Source organism: Taudactylus pleione, unplaced genomic scaffold (genome assembly GCF_031769625.1).
Source record: "Taudactylus pleione unplaced genomic scaffold, aTauple2 ptg000073l, whole genome shotgun sequence".
Classification (NCBI taxonomy): Eukaryota; Metazoa; Chordata; class Amphibia; order Anura; family Myobatrachidae; genus Taudactylus; species Taudactylus pleione.
In genome coordinates, this window is record NW_028284475.1 from 8,563,083 (window position 1) to 8,584,533 (window position 21,451).

Below are 21,451 nucleotides of genomic sequence, written 5' to 3' on the forward strand. Positions count from 1 at the left end.
ATGGGTTTATAATGTATAATTCAGCATGGAAGGGTTGGGGAGATAAGCAATAACTACTGAGGCATGAGGCATGGCCGATTTTAGTAGATGAGGTACAGTGGGCTAATGTGGTGTGATCTAACATGCTCCTAGTAGTCCACCAGTGTACCCCCCCTCCTCTTCCATATTGCTTGGAACATAAATAAAGTGAATTAGTACATGCTTGTGCTATCTCCCAGCGCCTTACGTTCTCACTGTGTGTTACCGGCTCTGCGTTTCAGCTCCTGCTACAAGTTCTCGCTTCAATCCTCCGTCACAATCTCCTGCCAAAACCACCGCACCCGCTGGTGCACCCAAACCTTTAATGTCCCTGGTGCTGGACTCAAAAGTTTCTGCAGGTATTTGTTTGTTCTCTCCGTATTACTGAGTCCTTTAGTTACAGTCCTCCTTTTATAGTCCCGTATGTATTATAGTCCCGTATATATTATAGTCCCGTATATATTATAGTACTGTTTGGAGTTCCAAGAGCAATGTGTTTTACAGGCTTTGAGCCTATGGCTGATGTTGCCCATGGTTGGGGTTAAATAACCTCTGCTGGTATGTCCTATTGCTCCCCGGTGTGGCAGGACCCAGTTATAAATGGGCGCACAATGCTGAGCCTTTACACATCCGTGGGTCTTATTAGTCCAGTTACTATATATAAATCCAGCTCTTTATGATGATAGTTACCTCTCTCTTCAATGTAATGTGTTTATTTTTGCATATCAGCACTAGTATAGTCCCGTCCGTTCATATAAATCTCTGCCCGTTAGGAGCCGCAGCAAATGTAAGCCAGCCTCCAAGTCTGCTGAGCGCCAGAGTGGCCCAGAAGGCGCCTGCGCAGGACACACAGCCAGCGCTGGGGACGGCAGGGAATCGGCCTCAAGGTAACTGTGCGTCGGTGACGCTTGTATTTCTGTTCTCAGTATGGTAATTAACCCAACCCCTATGTGCATTTCTCAGTCTTATGATATCCCCTCTGTCTCTGACATACGGGGATGTAATGCAGATATTTTATCTGCTGCTCATTAGTAGGAAAGCGTTCTTATAAACCAATGCAATTATACACTGATTTACAGGGAATATTCTGAACAATGGCTTTCTGTATATTTTCTCTACATTCATAATGGTTGTAATGTCGACATTGACTTTGTCAACATTAACCCTCACCTCTTACAGCATAACCCTAAGCCTCCCGCAGCCTGGCGCCCCTCCCCTTCCTGCAGCCTGGCGCCCCTCCCCTTCCTGCAGCCTGGCGCCCCTCCCCTTCCTGCAGCCTGGCGCCCCTCCCCTTCCTGCAGCCTGGCGCCCCTCCCCTTCCTGCAGCCTGGCGCCCCTCCCCTTCCTGCAGCCTGGCGCCCCTCCCCTTCCTGCAGCCTGGCGCCCCTCCCCTTCCTGCAGCCTGGCGCCCCTCCCCTTCCTGCAGCCTGGCGCCCCTCCCCTTCCTGCAGCCTGGCGCCCCTCCCCTTCCTGCAGCCTGGCGCCCCTCCCCTTCCTGCAGCCTGGCGCCCCTCCCCTTCCTGCAGCCTGGCGCCCCTCCCCTTCCTGCAGCCTGGCGCCCCTCCCCTTCCCGCAGCCTAACTCTCCAGTCAGTGCAGAATGTCGGCATTTCACACGTCCACATTGTGAACATGCATATTTCATTTTAAAGAAAAAAGACCTGCAGGCGTAGGGTAAGCGGTACGCTATGAGATGCGCTGGTTTATGGCAGGAGTAAATAGCAATATATGCACCAGGTTGATACTAGGATAAAACTAGTATGTGCACTGGGTTTATGCCGGGGATAGGGATACACAGTGCTAGTACACTTACTATGCACAATATAGTACTGTAATAAGATGTGATAAACGTAAGACGGGCTGTGTGTGGTTGGGATGCGATGGAAATGCCGGCGTTTGCGTAGCTGCCGGTGCAAATCCCGACAGCGCTAGCCCGACGCGGATGAAATCCAGACAGCGGAGGTAAGTAATCTAACCCTCCCCTCTCCCCCCCAACCCTAACCCTCCTTTAGGGGTGCCTAACCCTAACCTCCCCCAGTTAGTGCCTACACCCATCTTCCCCCACCTGCACTCTAAACTTAACCCTCCCGGGGGGGGGGGGTCACTAACCCTACCCCCCCCCTTTCCCTAGCCCAACCTTAACCCTCCCCGTGGGGGTGCCTAACCCTAAGTCCCTCCAGGGGGGTCCCTAAACCTTATCTCCCCCCCCTCCCACCTAATCCCCGGCTACATCGCTACTTACTCCGGCGCTGGACAATCGGTCCGGCGTCCTGTCGGAATTTACATAGGCGTCGGTATTTTGACGCCTATGTTAAATCCTCTGCCGGCATTGTTGTGTCTGGATTGATCGCAGGTCTCATAAGTACATCCCGTCTGGACAGTGTTATTTAACAAAGTAAAGTCGCATTTATGTAAATACAGATGCAAATACAAAGTAAAAGTATTAATTACAGTCAAATAAACACACGCGTAAGTTTTCTTCCCCCTTGGATGCAAATCTTTTGTTCTGACGCTGATCTGTTAACTAAGGCGAATAGGCCTCAGCAGCCGCACTAATAATAGCATGTAGGACACACTCAGCCAATCAGAAGTGGCTGCCGTCATCCTCATTAGTATTTAGCACCAGTGGTTGACCCCCTGCAAAATATGCATCTTCTGATTGTCGCGTTTGCGTCTATCATTTGCACGTGCGCACCCTGACTGTAATCGACTAACACGTGCGCGCCCCCTCACTCCCCTGTTCTGTTTCTCTAGACTTAAGGAGCCTTAAGAGCAATGTGTGACTAAATCTACCCATGGATTTTGTTTTGTGCACAGGCGCTACAAAATACGTGTTTGCCGCAAAAAAAAAAAACGCTTCAATTGAATTTTATCGGGGCTGGTTCTGAGTCGCAGACTGCTCCATCCACTTTAGCGGCGTCTGCGATTTTATGCCAGTGCTAGTATAAGCCTTCCCCTTGGCGTACAAGTGTGCGTCCAAGGCTAGGTACAGACTACACAACGTGTGTACCCAGCGACTAGACAACGCCATGAAGCGATACACTGCGCCGTCCGTACACACTGCTCTATGCTATATGTATAATGGCGCAATCTGCTAATCCATTCTGCATTACATCGTCCCATCTTACGTGCAGCACATCAGATGGGAGAATGCGATGAACGGCACACGACAACGCGCAATTTAGCGCACACACGTTACGAACGATAGGACATTCCAATTTGCCTCAAAACCACATATCGTCCAATATATCGCCTAATGTGTACCCGGCCTGACTGTGCAAGGATTGGAATGCCCACTTAGTGCATTTGTGGAGGCTACCACCGATTGCACCATCGAGACTTGAGTGCCCGTTACAAATCACACACCGTGCACCTCAATTGCTCCTGCGAGTCCGTGTGTACACGCAGTGTAACGCATGCACCGTACCAGTTTTTAGGCATTTTTGCGCACTCATAGAAGCAAAAAATTGCTCAACTCCGAGAACGGGATGTATTCGGCATCCTGGCGCTCAAAATTCTGGTGTCAGAATCCCGACGGCTGGGATCCTGACGGTGAGTGTTAGTGTTAGGCACTAGGGGGAAGGTTATGGTTAGGCTTCTGGAAACGTGGGTTAGTAGAAAGGTTAGATTACTTATCTATATGAGTTGGGATTCCGGCGACCGGCATTGTGTGATCGCATAACCAACCCCTGAGAACTGGGCCCCTAATGAGGATGCGTACACTTGTTCGTAGTGCGGAAACCATGTATTACTAACGGAGGTCCTCCCAATGAGCCCGAGACCCCTGCAGCTCTTCTCCGTGCCTCTAACGGCCTTTTTAACAGATGGGCTTGTACAGTCATGTGTATATAATTATCTATCTATGGTATCAGCAGTGAATACAAACCAACCACAACTATTACCAGGCTTCCCGGTTAATCTGAAGGGGCTCATTCCCGATGCAAGACCATCTGTTGTGTCACCTATGAACAGACCTCAAGGTAGTCATTTATTCATTATACCCGATTCTTAAAGTCATTGTTCTGCTTGTCTCCCCTTCCATACTCTGCCACTGGCATTAGGGAGGGAGGGGGGGGGGTCATAATAAAAATGAAATAAACTGAAAATCTTTTTGCAGGAATAAATATGATTTATGTGCTACCAAGTCAGCTAATTTTAATTTAAAAGAACCTTCCCGTAACTTAGATTTTCATAGTACATAGACAAATAAACTGTGTGTTACCTTACAGATCTTGTGTCTCTTCTCAATCCGCTGGATACGGGAAATTATTTTGACGTGCTTAAAAAGTTATTTGTTACTGGAGCAGACAGACCTGGAGGTAAACGTTAGCGGAGCATTATATGAAAATAAACCCTGTTATATTAACAGTATATAGGAAATGATTGCTCTGAAGAAAATAAGAACGTTCCCATCGGCTGTGTAGGAAAAGCATTGTTAAAGATAATACATTGTATGGTCATTTACTTGTCTAGTTGCATTAATGGGCATTTCTACTTCAGGGTCCATAGGGGGTCCACAGGGTTGACCTTGGGGTTATAGCTGGAACAGGATCCATGGGCACCACACAGTTAAGCTTTTAGCTCCCAGGATGCACTTGGGTCCTCCTCTATACCCCGCCCCCGAGCCACAGGCACCTCAGTGTAGGCCGGAGTCGGTCACCGCGCAGGGGGGCTGCAGGAGCAGCCCCCAGAAGCTTTTTATTTATTTTTAATCTCTTTTTACTACAGACGGCAGCGAAGGGCTGTCTGTACAGACGCCCACGCTGCCGCTCTGATCCCCGACTGGCGCCGCGACGCCAGTACTGATCTGGGGATCGCGGCGGGAGGGCAGAGTCCGTACTAGCCGGACTCTGTCTACCTCCCAGGACTGCTGCCGGAGTCGCCGGGGATTCAGGTAAGCCGCGCGTCGCTGGCTAGCGGCGGCGCGCGGAATGCCTTAAATGCAGTCCTTTAGCCTCCGGTCCTGGCAGACCGGAGGCTGCTGGCAGTGGCGGCGGGCCCCCCCCCATAACCCGTGGGACCACTAGACCACCAGGGATAAAGGGGCAAGCGGGAAGCCAGCATCCCTGGGGTTATGGCCAGCCAGGGGAGGAAGCCTTCCCTGTCAGCGGCTCCTCCCCTCAGCTCAGCGTGCCTTTCAGCACGTAGTCTGGCGTCGCTGAGCTGCATCTACTCGGCCACTCCTCCTCTGAGGTCTCCAGCGGCCATTTTCCCAGTGGCAGCGCAGATCTCAGGGAGCACGCGGACCGGTCCCCCTGTGTACCTCTCCCCTGATTAAGGACAGCGTACACAGCACTATAGCCCTCCCAGACACTGAATCTGGGCAGGTTGATTGTAGTGTAAAGGTGCAGTGAGTATTACTTCTGCATGGTATGTGACTTTTGCTAGTGCTGCCTGTCTGTGCTTATTTTCCGCTTACTGTCAGCTTATACCTATCCCTTTACTTCTCCTACAAGCCCTACAGGTGTGTGGGGGAGGGGCGTTTCTACTGACCTCACTTATATAGATCACGTATTTGTGAGGTCCGTCACATACAGTTGTGTGCTACTCAGTGCCATATTGTGGGCTGTTGTTCAGCACACCGGTGAGTGCGTTTTACTTCTACCCTGGTGCCAGATATATAATATATTCTGTCATGTCAGACGAGGAGGTTGAGCGCTCAGTGTCTCCGGTGTTGGCCTCCTGCGGACGCTGTTCTGCAGGAGTAGATAGGGAGGATTTGTCACAGGATGGCCTGTGTAGTCGATGCCAGGTGGCTCCTGGCCCATCCAGACCTTCTCTGGCGCAGGAACCACCGTGGGCGATGTTTTCTCAAGTGCTGGTGTCTATTGCGGACCGTCTGTCGGTCCCGACTGCTCTCCCTACTAGGGCGGTGCCCCAGCCGACCATCCCCCATTCCCCGGGTGTCCCGCAGTTATTGCGGAGTCCTCCTGGGTCTCAATCAGTAGGTCCCTATGCGGGGTTGCCTATGTATATACAGGCTTCCCCTGTGCCGCAGCAGCCTGTGGTACCTTTTCAGGCCCCTATGGCGACTCCTCCACCATGGGTGGATGTGCTCTCCAACTCCGTGCAAAATTTGGCGGCCGCTTCCTCGGCTTTTCAGTCAATGTTGCAGACTGACATGCCTTCTAGGATTTCAAAACGCCCACTCATGACACGGGCTGCTCAGGTATCGGACTCAGAGGGTTCCTCAGATGATGGGGAGGTCCCTGATGACACTGACTCGGACGCCTCGGTCCAGGAAATGGATACCAAGTCGTCCATTAATGTGCGAGCACTAGTTAGGGCGGTGCGAGCTATTCTTCTTATAGAGGATGAGGCACCGGTTCCTAAGTCGAAGTTTCCTAGTTTCAAAAAAACTAAGGTGGCTTCTGCGGTGTTTCCCCTGTCGGATCAGTTGACGGATCATATGGCGGTAGCTTGGCAGGCGCCCAGTAAGAGATTCCTTCCTCAGAAGCGGTTGGCTTCTAATTACCCCTTCCCTGAGGCACATTGTAAAAAATGGGAAACTCCACCGGCGGTGGATTCCCATGTCACCCGTTTAACTCGGGGCGCCACCTTACCATTAACGTCGATATCCTCGCTGAAGGATCCCACGGGCAGGAAAGTTGAGACTTGCTTAAAGTCTATTTACTCCCTCTCCGGGGCGGTGGCCCGACCGTCCATGGCCATCTCCTGGGTGGCCAAGGCCATTGAGGGGTGGGCCAATGCATTGGAAGATACCTTCCCAGACGACGCTCCGGATGTCCAGCGGGCGTTGTTGGGACAAATGAGGGACGCTGCTTCTTACATTGGTGAAGCTTCTTTAGATGCTAGTCTGCTGACCTCGCGGGTATCGGCTGCAGCGGTGTCTGGCCGCCGATCCTTGTGGTTGCGGTCCTGGAGAGCGGACTCTGATTCAAAGAAGGGTCTGGAGGCCTTACCTTTCAATGAGGAATTACTATTTGGTCCGGACTTGGACAAAATAGTGGACACCCTGGCTAAATCCAAGTCGGCCTTCCTCCCTTCGGCGGCACTGCCTGCTAAGGTTCGGAGTTCGGCTTTTCGTTCCTTTCGGGTTCAGGGTAAGGCGAAAGGTCAGTCCTTCCCGAGACAGTCTGCGAGTAAGACTGCCTCTAAACCCAAGAAGCAAGCCTGGAGTGCTCGGCGCCCTTCTTCCAAGCAGGAAGATAAACCTGCGGCCTGATGGGACGGGCCTCCCTCTGGGGGACCTCAGAGTGGGAGGCCGACTTCTTCTATTTGCCCAGTGCTGGCACAATACCACCACGGATGCCTGGGTTCGAGAAGTGGTCTCCCAGGGGTACGCCCTGTCTTTTCGGCACAGACCACCCCACCAGTTTTTCTGCACAAGTCCTTCTCAGGACAAGGCCAAGGCGTTACAGGTTCAGGGGGCTATAGAGTCCTTGCTGAAAGCAGGGGTCATTGTTCCCGTTCCTCTATCACAACGAGGGACGGGGTATTATTCGTCTCTGTTTCTGGTGCAGAAACCCAATGGTTCTCATCGCCCTATCCTCAACTTGAAGTCTCTGAACAAATTCCTCAGAGTTCCCAAGTTCAGGATGGAAACGTTACGTTCCATCATTCTGGCGATGGAACCGGGGGATTACATGGTGTCCCTGGACATCCAGGACGCCTACCTCCATGTTCCGATAGCATCTTCACACCAGCGGTATCTGAGGTTCGCTATCCTTCAACACCACTATCAGTTCCGGGCGCTACCCTTTGGTCTCTCCACGGCACCGAGGGTGTTCACGAAGATTATGGCGGTCATGGCCGCACATCTTCGGAACCAGCATGTACGGCTGCTGCCGTATCTGGACGACCTCCTGTTGCTGGCGAGCTCCCCGGAGGTACTGCTTCAACATCTCCACCTGACGATCGCTTGCCTGCAAGCACACGGGTGGTTGATAAATTGGAAAAAGTCCTCCCTGATTCCATCACAGCGGATGGTTCATTTGGGAGCCCTGCTGGATTCGCGTCAGCAAAGGATCTTCCTGACTCCGGAGAAGGTCGCCTCCCTACAGCTGCGGATACACAGTTGCCTGAGCCGTTGCCGCCTGTCGATCCATTCGGCTATGAGAGTTCTGGGGTCCATGGTGTCGACATTCGACATGGTGGAATTTGCCCAGTTCCATTCCCGGCCCCTGCAGGGGCTGATTCTATCAGAATGGAACGGGTTACCTCACCGGATCCGCTCTCAGGTACTGGTGTTGTCTCCGGATGTTCGGCAATCTTTGGCTTGGTGGCTTCAGACAGCTCATCTGGTCGAGGGGCGCCCATTTTGGATCCCGGACTGGGTCCTGCTCACGACGGATGCCAGTCTCCGGGGTTGGGGGGCAGTGACCGGCTCTTTGTCGCTTCAGGGTCGTTGGTCAGCGGAAGAAGCACTTCTCCCCATCAACATCCTGGAACTGCGGGCAGTATACAGGGCCCTGCAGTCGTCCGGCCCCGCTCTTCACGGAAGGGCGGTACAGGTGCAGTCCGACAACGCCACCACGGTGGCGTATATCAACCACCAAGGCGGAACTCGCAGTCAGGCAGCGATGTCGGAGGTGTCTCGTATCCTGACTTGGGCGGAGGGTCACATTCCGGCGATCTCGGCGGTCTTCATCCCCGGAGTCCTCAATTGGGAGGCGGACTTCCTCAGCCGTCACGACGTGCATCCCGGGGAATGGTCGCTTCACCCAGAGGTGTTTCAGCTACTCGTGGACAGGTGGGGACTGCCGGAGCTGGACTTGATGGCCTCCCGTCACAATCACAAGTTGCCCGTTTACGGGTCAAGGACAAGAGACGCAGGCGCAAGTCTGGTGGACGCGCTGTCGGTGAAATGGACGTTTCACCTGGCGTATCTGTTTCCTCCGCTATCCCTGCTTCCTCGGGTTCTGCGGAAATTCAAGCAGGACGGCGGCATGCTCGTGCTGGTAGCTCCGGCGTGGCCCAGACGTCCTTGGTACTCCGATCTCAGGAGCCTCTCCATCGACGCTCCGTACCTTCTTCCTCAGCGTCGGGACCTGTTGTCTCAGGGGCCCTGCCTTTACCCGGATCTGGGTCGGCTGTCTTTGACGGCGTGGCTCTTGAGACAGCCGTCTTGAGGTCTCGGGGCTTCTCCAGTTCGGTTATTGGTACTATGCTCAGGGCACGCAAGCCTGCTTCAGCACGGATTTATCACAGAGTGTGGCACACTTACTTTCAGTGGTGTGAGTCCAGACATTATGATCCTCAGGTGTTCCGAGTTTCTAGGATCTTGGAATTTCTTCAGTCAGGATTGGATCTCGGCTTACGCCTTGCATCTCTGAAGGTTCATGTGTCCGCCTTGTCCGTGTGGTTTCAACGGCGGATTGCAATACTTACAGACGTTCACACCTTTTTCCAGGGTGTTCTCAGGATCCAGCCTCCCTTTGTGCCTCCTGTGGCTCCTTGGGACTTGGCGGTGGTGCTACGGGTCCTGCAGGGTCCTCCGTTTGAGCCTCTTGAGGCGGTGGAGCTCAAGTGGCTGACATTTAAGACGGTTTTTCTCCTGGCAATTGCTTCGGCCAGGAGGGTGTCTGAATTGGGGGCGCTTTCCTGTCGCCCTCCTTTCCTGATTTTTCACCAGGACAGAGCGGTGCTCCGCACTCGTCCTGAGTTTTTGCCCAAAGTGGTCTCGAAGTTCCACATTAATCAGGAACTTGTTGTGCCAGCTTTTCAGTCCCCTGATCTTTCAGCTGGTGAGACTTCCTTAGATGTGGTCCGGGCGCTTAGAATTTATGTAGACCGGACGGCTTCGGTTAGGAAGTCTGATTCCTTGTTTATCCTCTTTGGTTTTCACAAGAGGGGTTGGCCTGCCAACAAACAAAAGTTAGCCCGTTGGCTTCGTTCCGTTATTTGTGAGGCTTATGCACAAGAGGGTTTACCTGTGCCAGCCTCTGTTAAGGCTCATTCCACTCGTTCTGTGGGTCCCTCTTGGGCTGCTAGACGTGGCGCTTCTGCTGTTCAGCTGTGTAAGGCGGCCACTTGGTCTTCTATTCAAACGTTTTTGAGGTTCTATGCGTTTGACACCTTCGCCTCTCAGGATGCTTCCTTTGGGCGCCGGGTGCTCCTTTCAGCACAGGAGCGTCCCCGCCCTTAGTTGAACTGCTTTGGGACATCCCCAAGGTCAACCCTGTGGACCCCCTATGGACCCTGAAGTAGAAAACAAGAGATATGGTAAGAACTTACCTTTGTTATCTCTGTTTCTACGAAGTCCATAGGGTCCACAGGGCGCCCGCCCTGACGCACCTGGCTTCAAATGGGCTGTGTGGCTGGTCACCGGTTTTCCGTCTCCTATTGCTGTGAGTATGGTTTCTTGTGTGTTCCAGTCTTCCTTCTCTCTGTTCCATATTCTCCTCCGGCCTAGGCTGCTTACCAACTGAGGTGCCTGTGGCTCGGGGGCGGGGTATAGAGGAGGACCCAAGTGCATCCTGGGAGCTAAAAGCTTAACTGTGTGGTGCCCATGGATCCTGTTCCAGCTATAACCCCAAGGTCAACCCTGTGGACCCTATGGACTTCGTAGAAACAGAGATAACAAAGGTAAGTTCTTACCATATCTCTTGTTTTCCGAGCATACGGTGATTTGTGGCATTTGTTCACTGACCATTTTGTGCCCATTCTAACAAGCTTAACTCTTACCCTCTAGTCCCGTAGCCTAACGCTAGCCCCCCCCCCTGCTGCAGCCTGACCCTTCCTCTTCCCGCAGCCTGACCCTTCCTCTTCCCGCAGCCTGACCCTTCCTCTTCCCGCAGCCTGACCCTTCCTCATCCCGCAGCCTGACCCTTCCTCTTCCCGCAGCCTGACCCTTCCTCTTCCCGCAGCCTGACCCTTCCTCTTCCCGCAGCCTGACCCTTCCTCTTCCCGCAGCCTGACCCTTCCTCTTCCCGCAGCCTGACCCTTCCTCTTCCCGCAGCCTGACCCTTCCTCTTCCCGCAGCCTGACCCTTCCTCTTCCCGCAGCCTGACCCTTCCTCTTCCCGCAGCCTGACCCTTCCTCTTCCCGCAGCCTGACCCTTCCTCTTCCCGCAGCCTGACCCTTCCTCTTCCCGCAGCCTGACCCTTCCTCTTCCCGCAGCCTGACCCTTCCACAGTCCAACCCTAAACCTCCATTCCCGCAGCCTAACCCTAACTCTCCAGTCAGTGCAGAATGTCAGCATTTCAAACGTCGACATTGTCTCTTAATTTCTACCAGCATTTGAGTAAAGCTAATTATTATTTTCCTCTTACCTGTGTGCTGTTATGCCTATTTTACTATGACCTAACCAAATAAATAAAAAAAACTAAAATAGCAGACCAGCATCTATAATCGCCAAGCCTCCATATACGATGCGGCACGAGACGCCAGTGAGTTCCGAGCAGTGTAGTTACTTTTTCTTTAAATTTGCGTCTTACTCGCTCCGCAGATGCAGTGAAACACCGCTCAGTCTGTACCAGATACCGGGCTAAGATTTTAATTGCACAAAAATTAGTTTTAAATATGTAAGTCGCCAATGAAGCACAACGGAATCTGGCGTGAAAAAGAGCCGCAACCGCTACATCGTAGTGCTTCATATACAGATCCAGACTCATTTGCACACAGATGTACAAGTGTCACATATCAAATTAATCAGCACAGGCTCGTTAAGTGGGTTCGGTCACATTGGATTGCGACTACAACTCACACTTTAGCGAAAAAGATGCTCAACGTGAGACGAGTCACATGGGACTTGGCGCACAGAGAAGGGTTTGCTTGGCGCGACTGCGGTAGTAGTGTATGTGGACACATCTGTTTAGTTTTGTTTTCTAGTCCTAAAGCCCTTAAACCTGCAGTACTGTTTACCAACCACATGATGGCGCTGTAATAGAGGCAAGCAGTATATGTATTGTGTATTCATCTTTATGTTCATTACAAAACCAAAAGATCTTTTTAATAAAGTAGTTGTTAACTTTACAGGTACAACTATGACCGCTGAAACTATGACCAGTAGAATCCAGCAATTTCTTAGCTCCCAGGTGAACAACAAAGACCCCTTGAATGAGCCGAGACAGCTCCTTGGTTCCATATCAGACCGATATCCAGGTATTCTTTAGCATTGCAACTTTCAAATGGTTTGATAGCTAAGGTAGAGTGAGACTGTACTTGTAAAAAATAAACTATGCTGCGTACATTTAAAGAGAGTGGGGGCACATTGGACTATCCCAAAACGGATTTGCAAGTTTCACCCCCACCCCCCACCCCTTGAGCAGATAGCTTGCTGTCACACAGCGTTCAAACAAGTTGTGTTTTTCCCGTGCGTCGTAAAAATGCTTAGTTCAAAAGTAGAGCAACGTGTTAGTTTGAATTGAATAAAATACCCACTGAATCTTTCCGCATGCTAACCAAGGCTTACAGGACAGATTGCAAGTCACGCGCAATTGAGTTTGAGTGGCACAAAATATTTGGTGACCGTCGTGAGGATGTCGAAGACGATGAACGTCCCAGAAGGCCTTGCACATCAAAAACAAATGAAAATGTGTAAAAAAAAATTTGAGAAAATTGTTCAGATTGACTAGTGGCAGAAATGGTAAACATCGACCGAGAAAACTGTTAGGCAAGCTTTGCATCAAGATCTTAACGTGACAAAAGTATGTGCTAAGATGGTTCCAAGGCTTCTCACTGCCGAGCAGAAAGATCAGAAGCAAATTTGTACAGACATTTTGGTACAAATTTCTAGTGGATTCACTTATTTTACATTTTTTTTATAAAGTTATTACCTATGATAAAACATGGATCTTCCAAAACGATCCTGAGACAAAATGCCAATTCATGCCCCGGAAAACACCGTCATCCCCAAGAATGAAGAAAGCACATCAAAGCGGACTCAAAGCCATGTTAATTGTTTGCTTTGATACCAAGGGTGTTATTTTGGAAGACTGGGTACCAGAAAGAGCAGCAGTGACTCCAACATTACTACAAAAAAGTTCTAGCAACTTTGCAGGAGAGAATTAGAAGAAAGAGGCCTGAGTTGTAGAAAAATGGTTTCATCCTCCCCCAGGACAACGCACCAGCCCCCACAGCTACTTTGTGAAGTAGTGTTTGACCTAGAAACAGATTGCAGTGCTAGAACAACCTCCATACTCGCCAGACCTAGCACTGTGTGACTTCTTTCTTTTCCCTAAAGTCAGAACTGTACTCAAAGGGAACCCATTTGGTATCAGTTACTGAGGTTATGAAGAAAACGACGGAGCGGTTGAGACAGGTGACGGATAATGAGCTGCAGCGCGGCTTTGACCAATGAAAAATAAGAATGCAGCGGTGTCTGGATGCAGAAGGGGAACAGAGTTAAAATGTACTTCATATAATTAAGCATAAATTAAAGCATCAGTCTCGTTATTGGCCACACCTCGAATATTTCTGCTTCAGGGAAGGGGGGCTCAAAGCTGATAGGGCCCTTCCCAGCCAGGTGGTAACGTTCCTCAGATAAAAGGTTCGGGGCACTGGGGTGTCCCGTGTCTTCTGGCAGTCTGTCTTTGTCAAGTCCTCCACAACCACCTTTCCTCTGTCTTTCCTACTTTGTTTGCCTGGGAGCCGGCATCACTTTCATGTACCCTGTAGACAGATTTGCAGCGGCTGGTCGAAACACACTGTTGGGGCCGAATTAAGGGCCACATTGGCCGGATTAAGGGCCGCATGGGCCTTGGAGTGAAAATAATCAAAGAGCAATTGTGGAAAGCGGAGGAGATGTTGGTTATTGGAGAACGTTGTGTACTCCTCTCCCTCTTGTTCGGTTTTCCGGCCTTTGTTTGAAAAATGCTAAACTTCCCAACAGTCTTCCAAGGTATAGTGGGGGAGGGACTTGAGCTCCTGATACCGCGTGTACTTCAACGTTCCAGTTTTCTCCATTGAACTCCCAAAAAAAGGATTTAGAGGATAGCTCCGATCTCTTTCTCTTTCAAGACCCTCACAAGGGAAGGAAAGTTCTCATTGGAACTCGAAGCTTTGGCTGTCCTGTCCCTTCTACTTTTATTTCCTTGTTTCACAGACAGCCATGGGCCTTGAACACCCATTTGCTCCACCTTTTTGTATTCAGTCCCTTCTAGAATCTCAAGTCATAGCCCCAATCTTCCTATAATAAAAACATTGCTCTTGATTTTACAAAATGTATTTTTAGTGCCAGAGGTCAGGTGTGTGTTTGTTTGTTTTTTTGGTTTTTTTTTACATCTTGCGTGGGTCCCAAAAGCCCACATTGTCAAAAAGGAAAAAATTCAAAAAGTCATCAAAGCTTTGCACTTAAAATGAACTGCATGATGCCAACAGACATAGAGGTTTCTAGAGTTCACTGTGAGAGAGGACGATTTTCGACCATCCCAGGTAACTTTACATCAGCCCTAGGAATGACAGGAAGGTGATGGCCTTTTTTCACTATTTCCCGAGCTTTCACTCCTCAGGAGAATAGTCATAGGCTACTAGACCAGGTGTCTGCATAACTAGAGATGTCATCTCCAGTAGTGCACCAACGTCCTTCTGCGCCTCCTGCAGAGAGGGCTGTTATGGAGGTGGGATAGCTCCTTCTCTCACAAGTCGCACGTTTTTTGTCTCGATAGGTGAAGGACTAAAAGTTGAAAGTGTCTCATCAGTCCAGGGTTCATCCCATGTAGTTCCTAGACTCTGAGGCACTGACCACAGATACCAGAAGCAAAGTTGAAGTGCTTGGCTGATTGTGTGGAGCAAAGTAAATAATTTATGTTCTTTTTACAGAATCTGACACTCGTTTCCACCAAAATCCACATTTATCCGGCTCCCTGTACGGTGATGGATCTAGACCATCCTTAGCACCATCCCTAGCACCAGGCCTGCTTGGAGGTAATTTCTTGTTGCACTATCACTTAGGGTGTCAATGTAACTGGTTATTGAGTTCAAGTCTAAAGGCAAAAACTCAGTTTTTTGTTCTTGCCAGATCTTGCTGTCAATTGTACGTGCTGAAGGTCCCACTCACCTTTTAGCCAACACTACTTTATGAGAGTAACCTTCAGAAAATGCCTCGCTCCGATTACTTCTCTGTTAGTCCCTGGTAAAATATGGGCTGGAAAGACTACAAGCACCTTCCTATACACTTCATATTACATCCACCGGATGTCTCATCGTGAATACATATTGATCTCCAGTAGCCATTTGGAAGGATGAATGAACCCTTTACATTTCAATACTAGTACTTTGTGGGTACCTCCCTCTATTTAGCAGAATCCCGTTGATGTACTAGTGTATATTCTAGCACCCTGCACCTGTCACAACCAGTGCAGTTCCTGTTTCCTGCCTGGGGTTTTGCTCTCTGGTGCTTCTAGCACACTCTGGTCTGTAGCTTCGGAGGTTTGTTGCATCAGCTGAGTGTGCTAGAAGCACCAGATCAGAGAGCGACACCCCAGGCAGGAATTAGGAACTGCACGGGTTCTAACAGGTGCAGGGTGCTGGAATGAGCACTAATATACAGCCCGGACACCTGCTGATCACCTTTCCAAGTGGAGCGAACATCCCTGTTACTCTGAAGGGGAGGGAGGTTTAGCATGTGGTATATTTAAAGTGAATACTCCTTTTAAGCCAGACCGTAAGGCAGAGAAGTAACAAATAGGCTCCTCCACCCTATACTCACCCCCTCTTCCACCAGGAACTTCCAGTCTTTAATGCTGGGTACACACTTAACGATGTGCACCCAGCACGATGTTGTCCGCGGGGGGGTCCCGGGCGGGAGTGCCGCACTGACGGAAGCGTACACACTTGTCGATTGTCGGCAGCATCGACAAGACTTCTATGTTTTTCAACACAACAGTCATGCCTGCCCGTTAGAAGAGAGAGGAGGCTTTCTTAGAACAAGTTGTCTCTATTAGTTTGGTCAGGTTCCGCGTGACCCCTGTTTTTGTGGCAGGGGAGGAGGATCCTGCAGGTTTTGAGTGTGTGAAACATATTTTGCTGATTAAAGAAAATAGTAACGAAAGTGATGAGAAGTATTTGCAGTGGACTCCAGGTGAGAAGCCCCCAGTTACAGTCTAGTCCCACAGACAGGCAGTTACAGTCTAGTCCCACAGACAGGCAGTTACAGTCTAGTCCCACAGACAGGCAGTTACAGTCTAGTCCCACAGACAGGCAGTTACAGTCTAGTCCCACAGACAGGCAGTTACAGTCTAGTCCCACAGACAGGCAGTTACAGTCTAGTCCCACAGACAGGCAGTTACAGTCTAGTCCCACAGACAGGCAGTTACAGTCTAGTCCCACAGACAGGCAGTTACAGTCTAGTCCCACAGACAGGCAGTTACAGTCTAGTCCCACAGACAGGCAGTTACAGTCTAGTCCCACAGACAGGCAGTTACAGTCTAGTCCCACAGACAGGCAGTTACAGTCTAGTCCCACAGACAGGCAGTTACAGTCTAGTCCCACAGACAGGCAGTTACAGTCTAGTCCCACAGACAGGCAGTTACAGTCTAGTCCCACAGACAGGCAGTTACAGTCTAGTCCCACAGACAGGCAGTTACAGTCTAGTCCCACAGACAGGCAGTTACAGTCTAGTCCCACAGACAGGCAGTTACAGTCTAGTCCCACAGACAGGCAGTTACAGTCTAGTCCCACAGACAGGCAGTTACAGTCTAGTCCCACAGACAGGCAGTTACAGTCTAGTCCCACAGACAGGCAGTTACAGTCTAGTCCCACAGACAGGCAGTTACAGTCTAGTCCCACAGACAGGCAGTTACAGTCTAGTCCCACAGACAGGCAGTTACAGTCTAGTCCCACAGACAGGCAGTTACAGTCTAGTCCCACAGACAGGCAGTTACAGTCTAGTCCCACAGACAGGCAGTTACAGTCTAGTCCCACAGACAGGCAGTTACAGTCTAGTCCCACAGACAGGCAGTTACAGTCTAGTCCCACAGACAGGCAGTTACAGTCTAGTCCCACAGACAGGCAGTTACAGTCTAGTCCCACAGACAGGCAGTTACAGTCTAGTCCCACAGACAGGCAGTTACAGTCTAGTCCCACAGACAGGCAGTTACAGTCTAGTCCCACAGACAGGCAGTTACAGTCTAGTCCCACAGACAGGCAGTTACAGTCTAGTCCCACAGACAGGCAGTTACAGTCTAGTCCCACAGACAGGCAGTTACAGTCTAGTCCCACAGACAGGCAGTTACAGTCTAGTCCCACAGACAGGCAGTTACAGTCTAGTCCCACAGACAGGCAGTTACAGTCTAGTCCCACAGACAGGCAGTTACAGTCTAGTCCCACAGACAGGCAGTTACAGTCTAGTCCCACAGACAGGCAGTTACAGTCTAGTCCCACAGACAGGCAGTTACAGTCTAGTCCCACAGACAGGCAGTTACAGTCTAGTCCCACAGACAGGCAGTTACAGTCTAGTCCCACAGACAGGCAGTTACAGTCTAGTCCCACAGACAGGCAGTTACAGTCTAGTCCCACAGACAGGCAGTTACAGTCTAGTCCCACAGACAGGCAGTTACAGTCTAGTCCCACAGACAGGCAGTTACAGTCTAGATGCACAAAAACTGGCTAAGTATAAATTAATAATATTAGTTGTGATCAGCTTCAGTCCACAAGCTACCCTAACAGTCCAGGTTTTAAGGATATCCATGCTTAATCAGACGTGACTTAGTTCCTTGGTCGGTTTGATTATATCATCTGTGCACAATCATGGGGGTATAGTTTCTAAAGTGAGAGTTTTTAGAAGTGGAGATGTTGCCTATAGCAACCAATCAGATTCTACTTAAAATGTAACTAGCACCTTCTAGAAGATAATAGCTAGAATCTAATTGGCTGCTATGGGCAACATCTCCACTTCTAAAAAATCTCACTTTAGTAAATATACCCCTTAGGGTGCTTCGAGCACCAAACAAAATTGTTTAGGGAGAGAGGGGGGATTTTCATTTCATGAATACGACTTTTTATATCTTTTTTTGTAATTTATCTTTTTTTTTTCTAAGCAAGTTATATGTGTATATCTTACTTCACAGACCCCGTATCTCACTTTGGCCAAAATCCGTTGCTCCTCGGAAACCAGCTTGGCCAACGAGGATCCTTGTTTGAGCAAAGGCTGCTTCCTGGACCAGGAGCAGGCCGGCCTGAAGGTAACGCGCGCTGTAATATCGCCGTGTCTGCAGCTTGGTCTGTGCACGCCCTCCTTATATTAGCGCTCTACAGCACCTGCCAGCCCTCCTACATTAGGTGATCTTCAGTGGTCATGTATTATCATTGGGTGTCAGGACATGGCGGGTGGGATTACATGAGCGGGCGGTATGGGCATTAGAGCTGCAGCATGGTGGATGCTTTGTACTGATTTCATGTTGAGATGCATGGAGGGTCCTCACATCACTGCTCTGTTTTTGCTGGCATTGTGTTGTCCTTGTCCTTTTCAATGCAAACTTGCCTGTCTAATACATACACATAGGTGTCATGGTATCTGTGTGGATTCCAGATGGCACTGGTATGTCCAGATGGCACTGGTATGTCGCTGACCTCTGCAGCCACTGGCTGCCTTGGAGAAGACAAGGGGGCAGATGTATGAAGCTCTGGGAAGTGATAAAGTGGAGAGTGATAAACGACCAACCAATCAGCTCCCAACTGTCATTTTTCAAACACAGCCTGTGACATGACGGGAGCTGATTGATTGGTCGTTTATCACTCTCCACAGTGGATGGTCACTTTATATTTTTTTTCTGGGAAAAGGAGGCGTGGCCATTACAAATGAGCAAATCAGAGGTGTGGCTGGCTGCAACAGGGGTGTGGCCTCTTGTGATTTGGATTATAGGAAGAATCGGAATCCTATGATGTAAATGTGACTTTAAAGTTTTATATAATACTTTTTAGAACCCAGGAGCCATCAGCTTCCAGACTCCATCGGGCTCCTATCTGACGTGCGTCATGGCCAGTGGCCCAACCAGGTTCCTCCTGGAGGCGGCTCCTTCTCCGCCAGAGGCCTTGGAGATGGCAGAAGAGGTTTACCTGCAGGCTTCCCCATCTAACGCAGGCCTCGTCTAATTATAGTGTAAGTGCTGTAAACCAATGCTCTGTACAGGCCCCTATGGACAGGCTGGTAAAATACTTCAGGCCAGAAGTACTCTTTCAACAGTAGTAACATTTGATTGTAATATTCCCGTATATGGGATACATTTTTAAAAGCCGACCCATCGCCATGAAGTTATTGTGCGTCTTAACTAGAGATGTGCAGACTCTGATCGGTCCAAATGTTCCCGCCACATTCAAATTTTCCCTGCAAATTTCGTGTCTCATCTTTCATGGACAAACATCTTCGACAAAAGTCCATGAAAGATGACATTTTGCCTCTTTCTGAGACCCGAAATTTGGCTTGAAAATCCGAACCAATCCGAGTCCGCACACCTCTAATCTTAGCTCGCCTCCGGTAATGGTTTCTGATTCTGTATATGGAAAGTGATTTATTCTTTTTCATATTATCCTTTATTAAACCCTGCGTCAGGCACACCTCTGGGACTCCCAGTTTGGGGCGCAGTGCTGATTCACAAAACCACATTTATTAACCTTAAAGCAAGTAAAACAAAAAGTACAAAATTTTAAGAGGCGCGGTGTGCCTAAGAGGCCACCCTGGACAAACCTACATATTGCCGCAAAATACCCACAACCTTTGTAAATTTTCATTCATAAAATGAGCAAAGTACACAAAATTGTGAGAAAATAAAAATAAATACATACCTTCAAAAGCCGGACGAGTTCGGGCGCAAATGAGCCTGAGAGGCCAGGAAGGTCACTACTGCACTCCACGCAGGCGGCGGGAAAACTGACTAGGGGGGTTTCAAACAGCACCTAGAGATAGGAAGGTACTAGGAGGGGCAAGCCCCTGCGCCCCCTTGCGGCGGAGAGGTGAGCGAGAACAGCTTTGTGGCGCCTGTCAGGCCAGCTGCGCCTGACGCAGGGTTAAAGGGAATCGTAAGAAGAGGGCGGACAGACGAGACAGAGGGAATAAGAGTTCTGAATGAGGCACAGAATATAGTGGAGTTCTAAAGTGTACAGCCATGGCCAAAAGTTTTGAGAATGACACAAGTATTGGTTTTCACAAAGTTTGCTGCCTCAGTGTATTTAGACCTGTGTGTCAGATGTTACCATGGTATACAGGTTGAGTCTCCCATATCCAAATATTCCGAAATACGGAATTATTTTGGCATGACTAAGATAATGAAAACTTTGATTTTTGATGGTTCAATGTACACAAACTTTGTCTAAGGCACAAAATTTTGGGTCCATGGCCAGGAAACTCCCCAGACCTTAATCCCATTGAGAACTTGTGGTCAATCCTCATGAGGCGGGTGGACAAATAAAAACCCACAAATTCTGACAAACTCCAAGCGTTGATTAGACAAGAATGGGCGGCCATCAGCCAGTATGTGGCCCAGAAGGTGAGTGACAGCATGCCAGGGCGAATTGCAGAGGTCTTGAAAAAGAAGGGTCAACACCTTTTGCATAAATTTTATGTAATTGTCTATAAAAGCCTTTGACACTTATGAAATGCTTGTAATGTTACTTCAGTATACCATAGTAACATCTGACACACAGGTCTAAAAACACTGCAGCAGCAAATGTTGTGAAAAGCAATACTTGTGTCATTCTCAAAACTTTTGGCCATTGCCGTATAATAAAATATCAAAGGAAGAGGGGCAGGGTGTGCAGTCTTCAGCGTGGATGGGTTAGTGTTGTCTAATCTAAGCAGCAATAATAAGTGGGATCCGCAACCCACTGGCAGATACTAAGAAGAAGGAAAACCTACATAGCGCTAATAGACAATAAAAGGTACAATTTAATAAACACACATACTAACAATGGTGCAATGTGGTACAATGAATAACGTACGCTGCCGTACTGTGATAAACCGCACTTATGAAGGCTTTAATCACATTTAAAAAGACTTTTCAAAAGCGTTTTAAAAAGGCGCCTGATCGTCATAGGTGTCCATCAGAGCTCAAGACACGCCCCCTCACAGTGGGGCATGCCTCCATTTTTCTTTGTGTTTTAATAGCTGCTTCATGGCCCAGCCCCTAGCTTTAGGCAGTGTCTGAGCTATCAGAGGTGAGGCTGAGCTCTTACTGCCTCATCTCTCGTCTCTCCCTGTATTTATAGGGAGTGCTGCAATATTGTGGAGTTTTGCCTATAAAAACGATCAGACTAATACAAAGGATATAGTTATAAGTTATCAATATCTTTGTATTATTCTAATCAATTTTATAATCAAAACTCTGCAGTCTGACAGTGCAGAGTTTTGACTATAAAATTGATTGCCTACCCTGACTGCACTTCCCTGGTTCTTCCATTCCAACTGCTTTGTCCCAGTGAAATTATTGCTCTGAGAAGGTGTGCCATAATAACTGATGACCCTGGTAGCCAATGTCCGAGAATGTGTGCCTTAATAACTGCCGGTACTGGTAGCCAATGTCCGTGCCCGTGAATGT

At 49.3% G+C, this 21,451-nt stretch overlaps 1 protein-coding gene across 14 annotated transcripts in view; it reads left to right on the plus strand.

Annotated features, from left to right (window-relative positions):
• Nucleotides 1-21,451, plus strand: part of LOC148532619 (uncharacterized) — a 61,530-nt gene that overhangs the window by 38,814 nt on the left and 1,265 nt on the right. For 10 of the 14 annotated variants that reach the window (XM_088467673.1, XM_088467671.1, XM_088467678.1 and 7 more), the window contains 8 exons: nucleotides 261-377; nucleotides 792-905; nucleotides 3,890-3,997; nucleotides 4,247-4,336; nucleotides 11,958-12,083; nucleotides 14,742-14,846; nucleotides 17,990-18,103; nucleotides 18,843-19,020. In XM_088467673.1, coding sequence (XP_088323799.1) covers nucleotides 261-377; nucleotides 792-905; nucleotides 3,890-3,997; nucleotides 4,247-4,336; nucleotides 11,958-12,083; nucleotides 14,742-14,846; nucleotides 17,990-18,103; nucleotides 18,843-18,997 — 929 coding nt within the window. In that variant the 3' untranslated portion in view covers nucleotides 18,998-19,020. The remainder of the gene's footprint in view (nucleotides 1-260; nucleotides 378-791; nucleotides 906-3,889; nucleotides 3,998-4,246; nucleotides 4,337-11,957; nucleotides 12,084-14,741; nucleotides 14,847-17,989; nucleotides 18,104-18,842; nucleotides 19,021-21,451) is intronic. The other 4 variants (XM_088467674.1, XM_088467677.1, XM_088467681.1 and 1 more) reach the window with 4 other exon arrangements.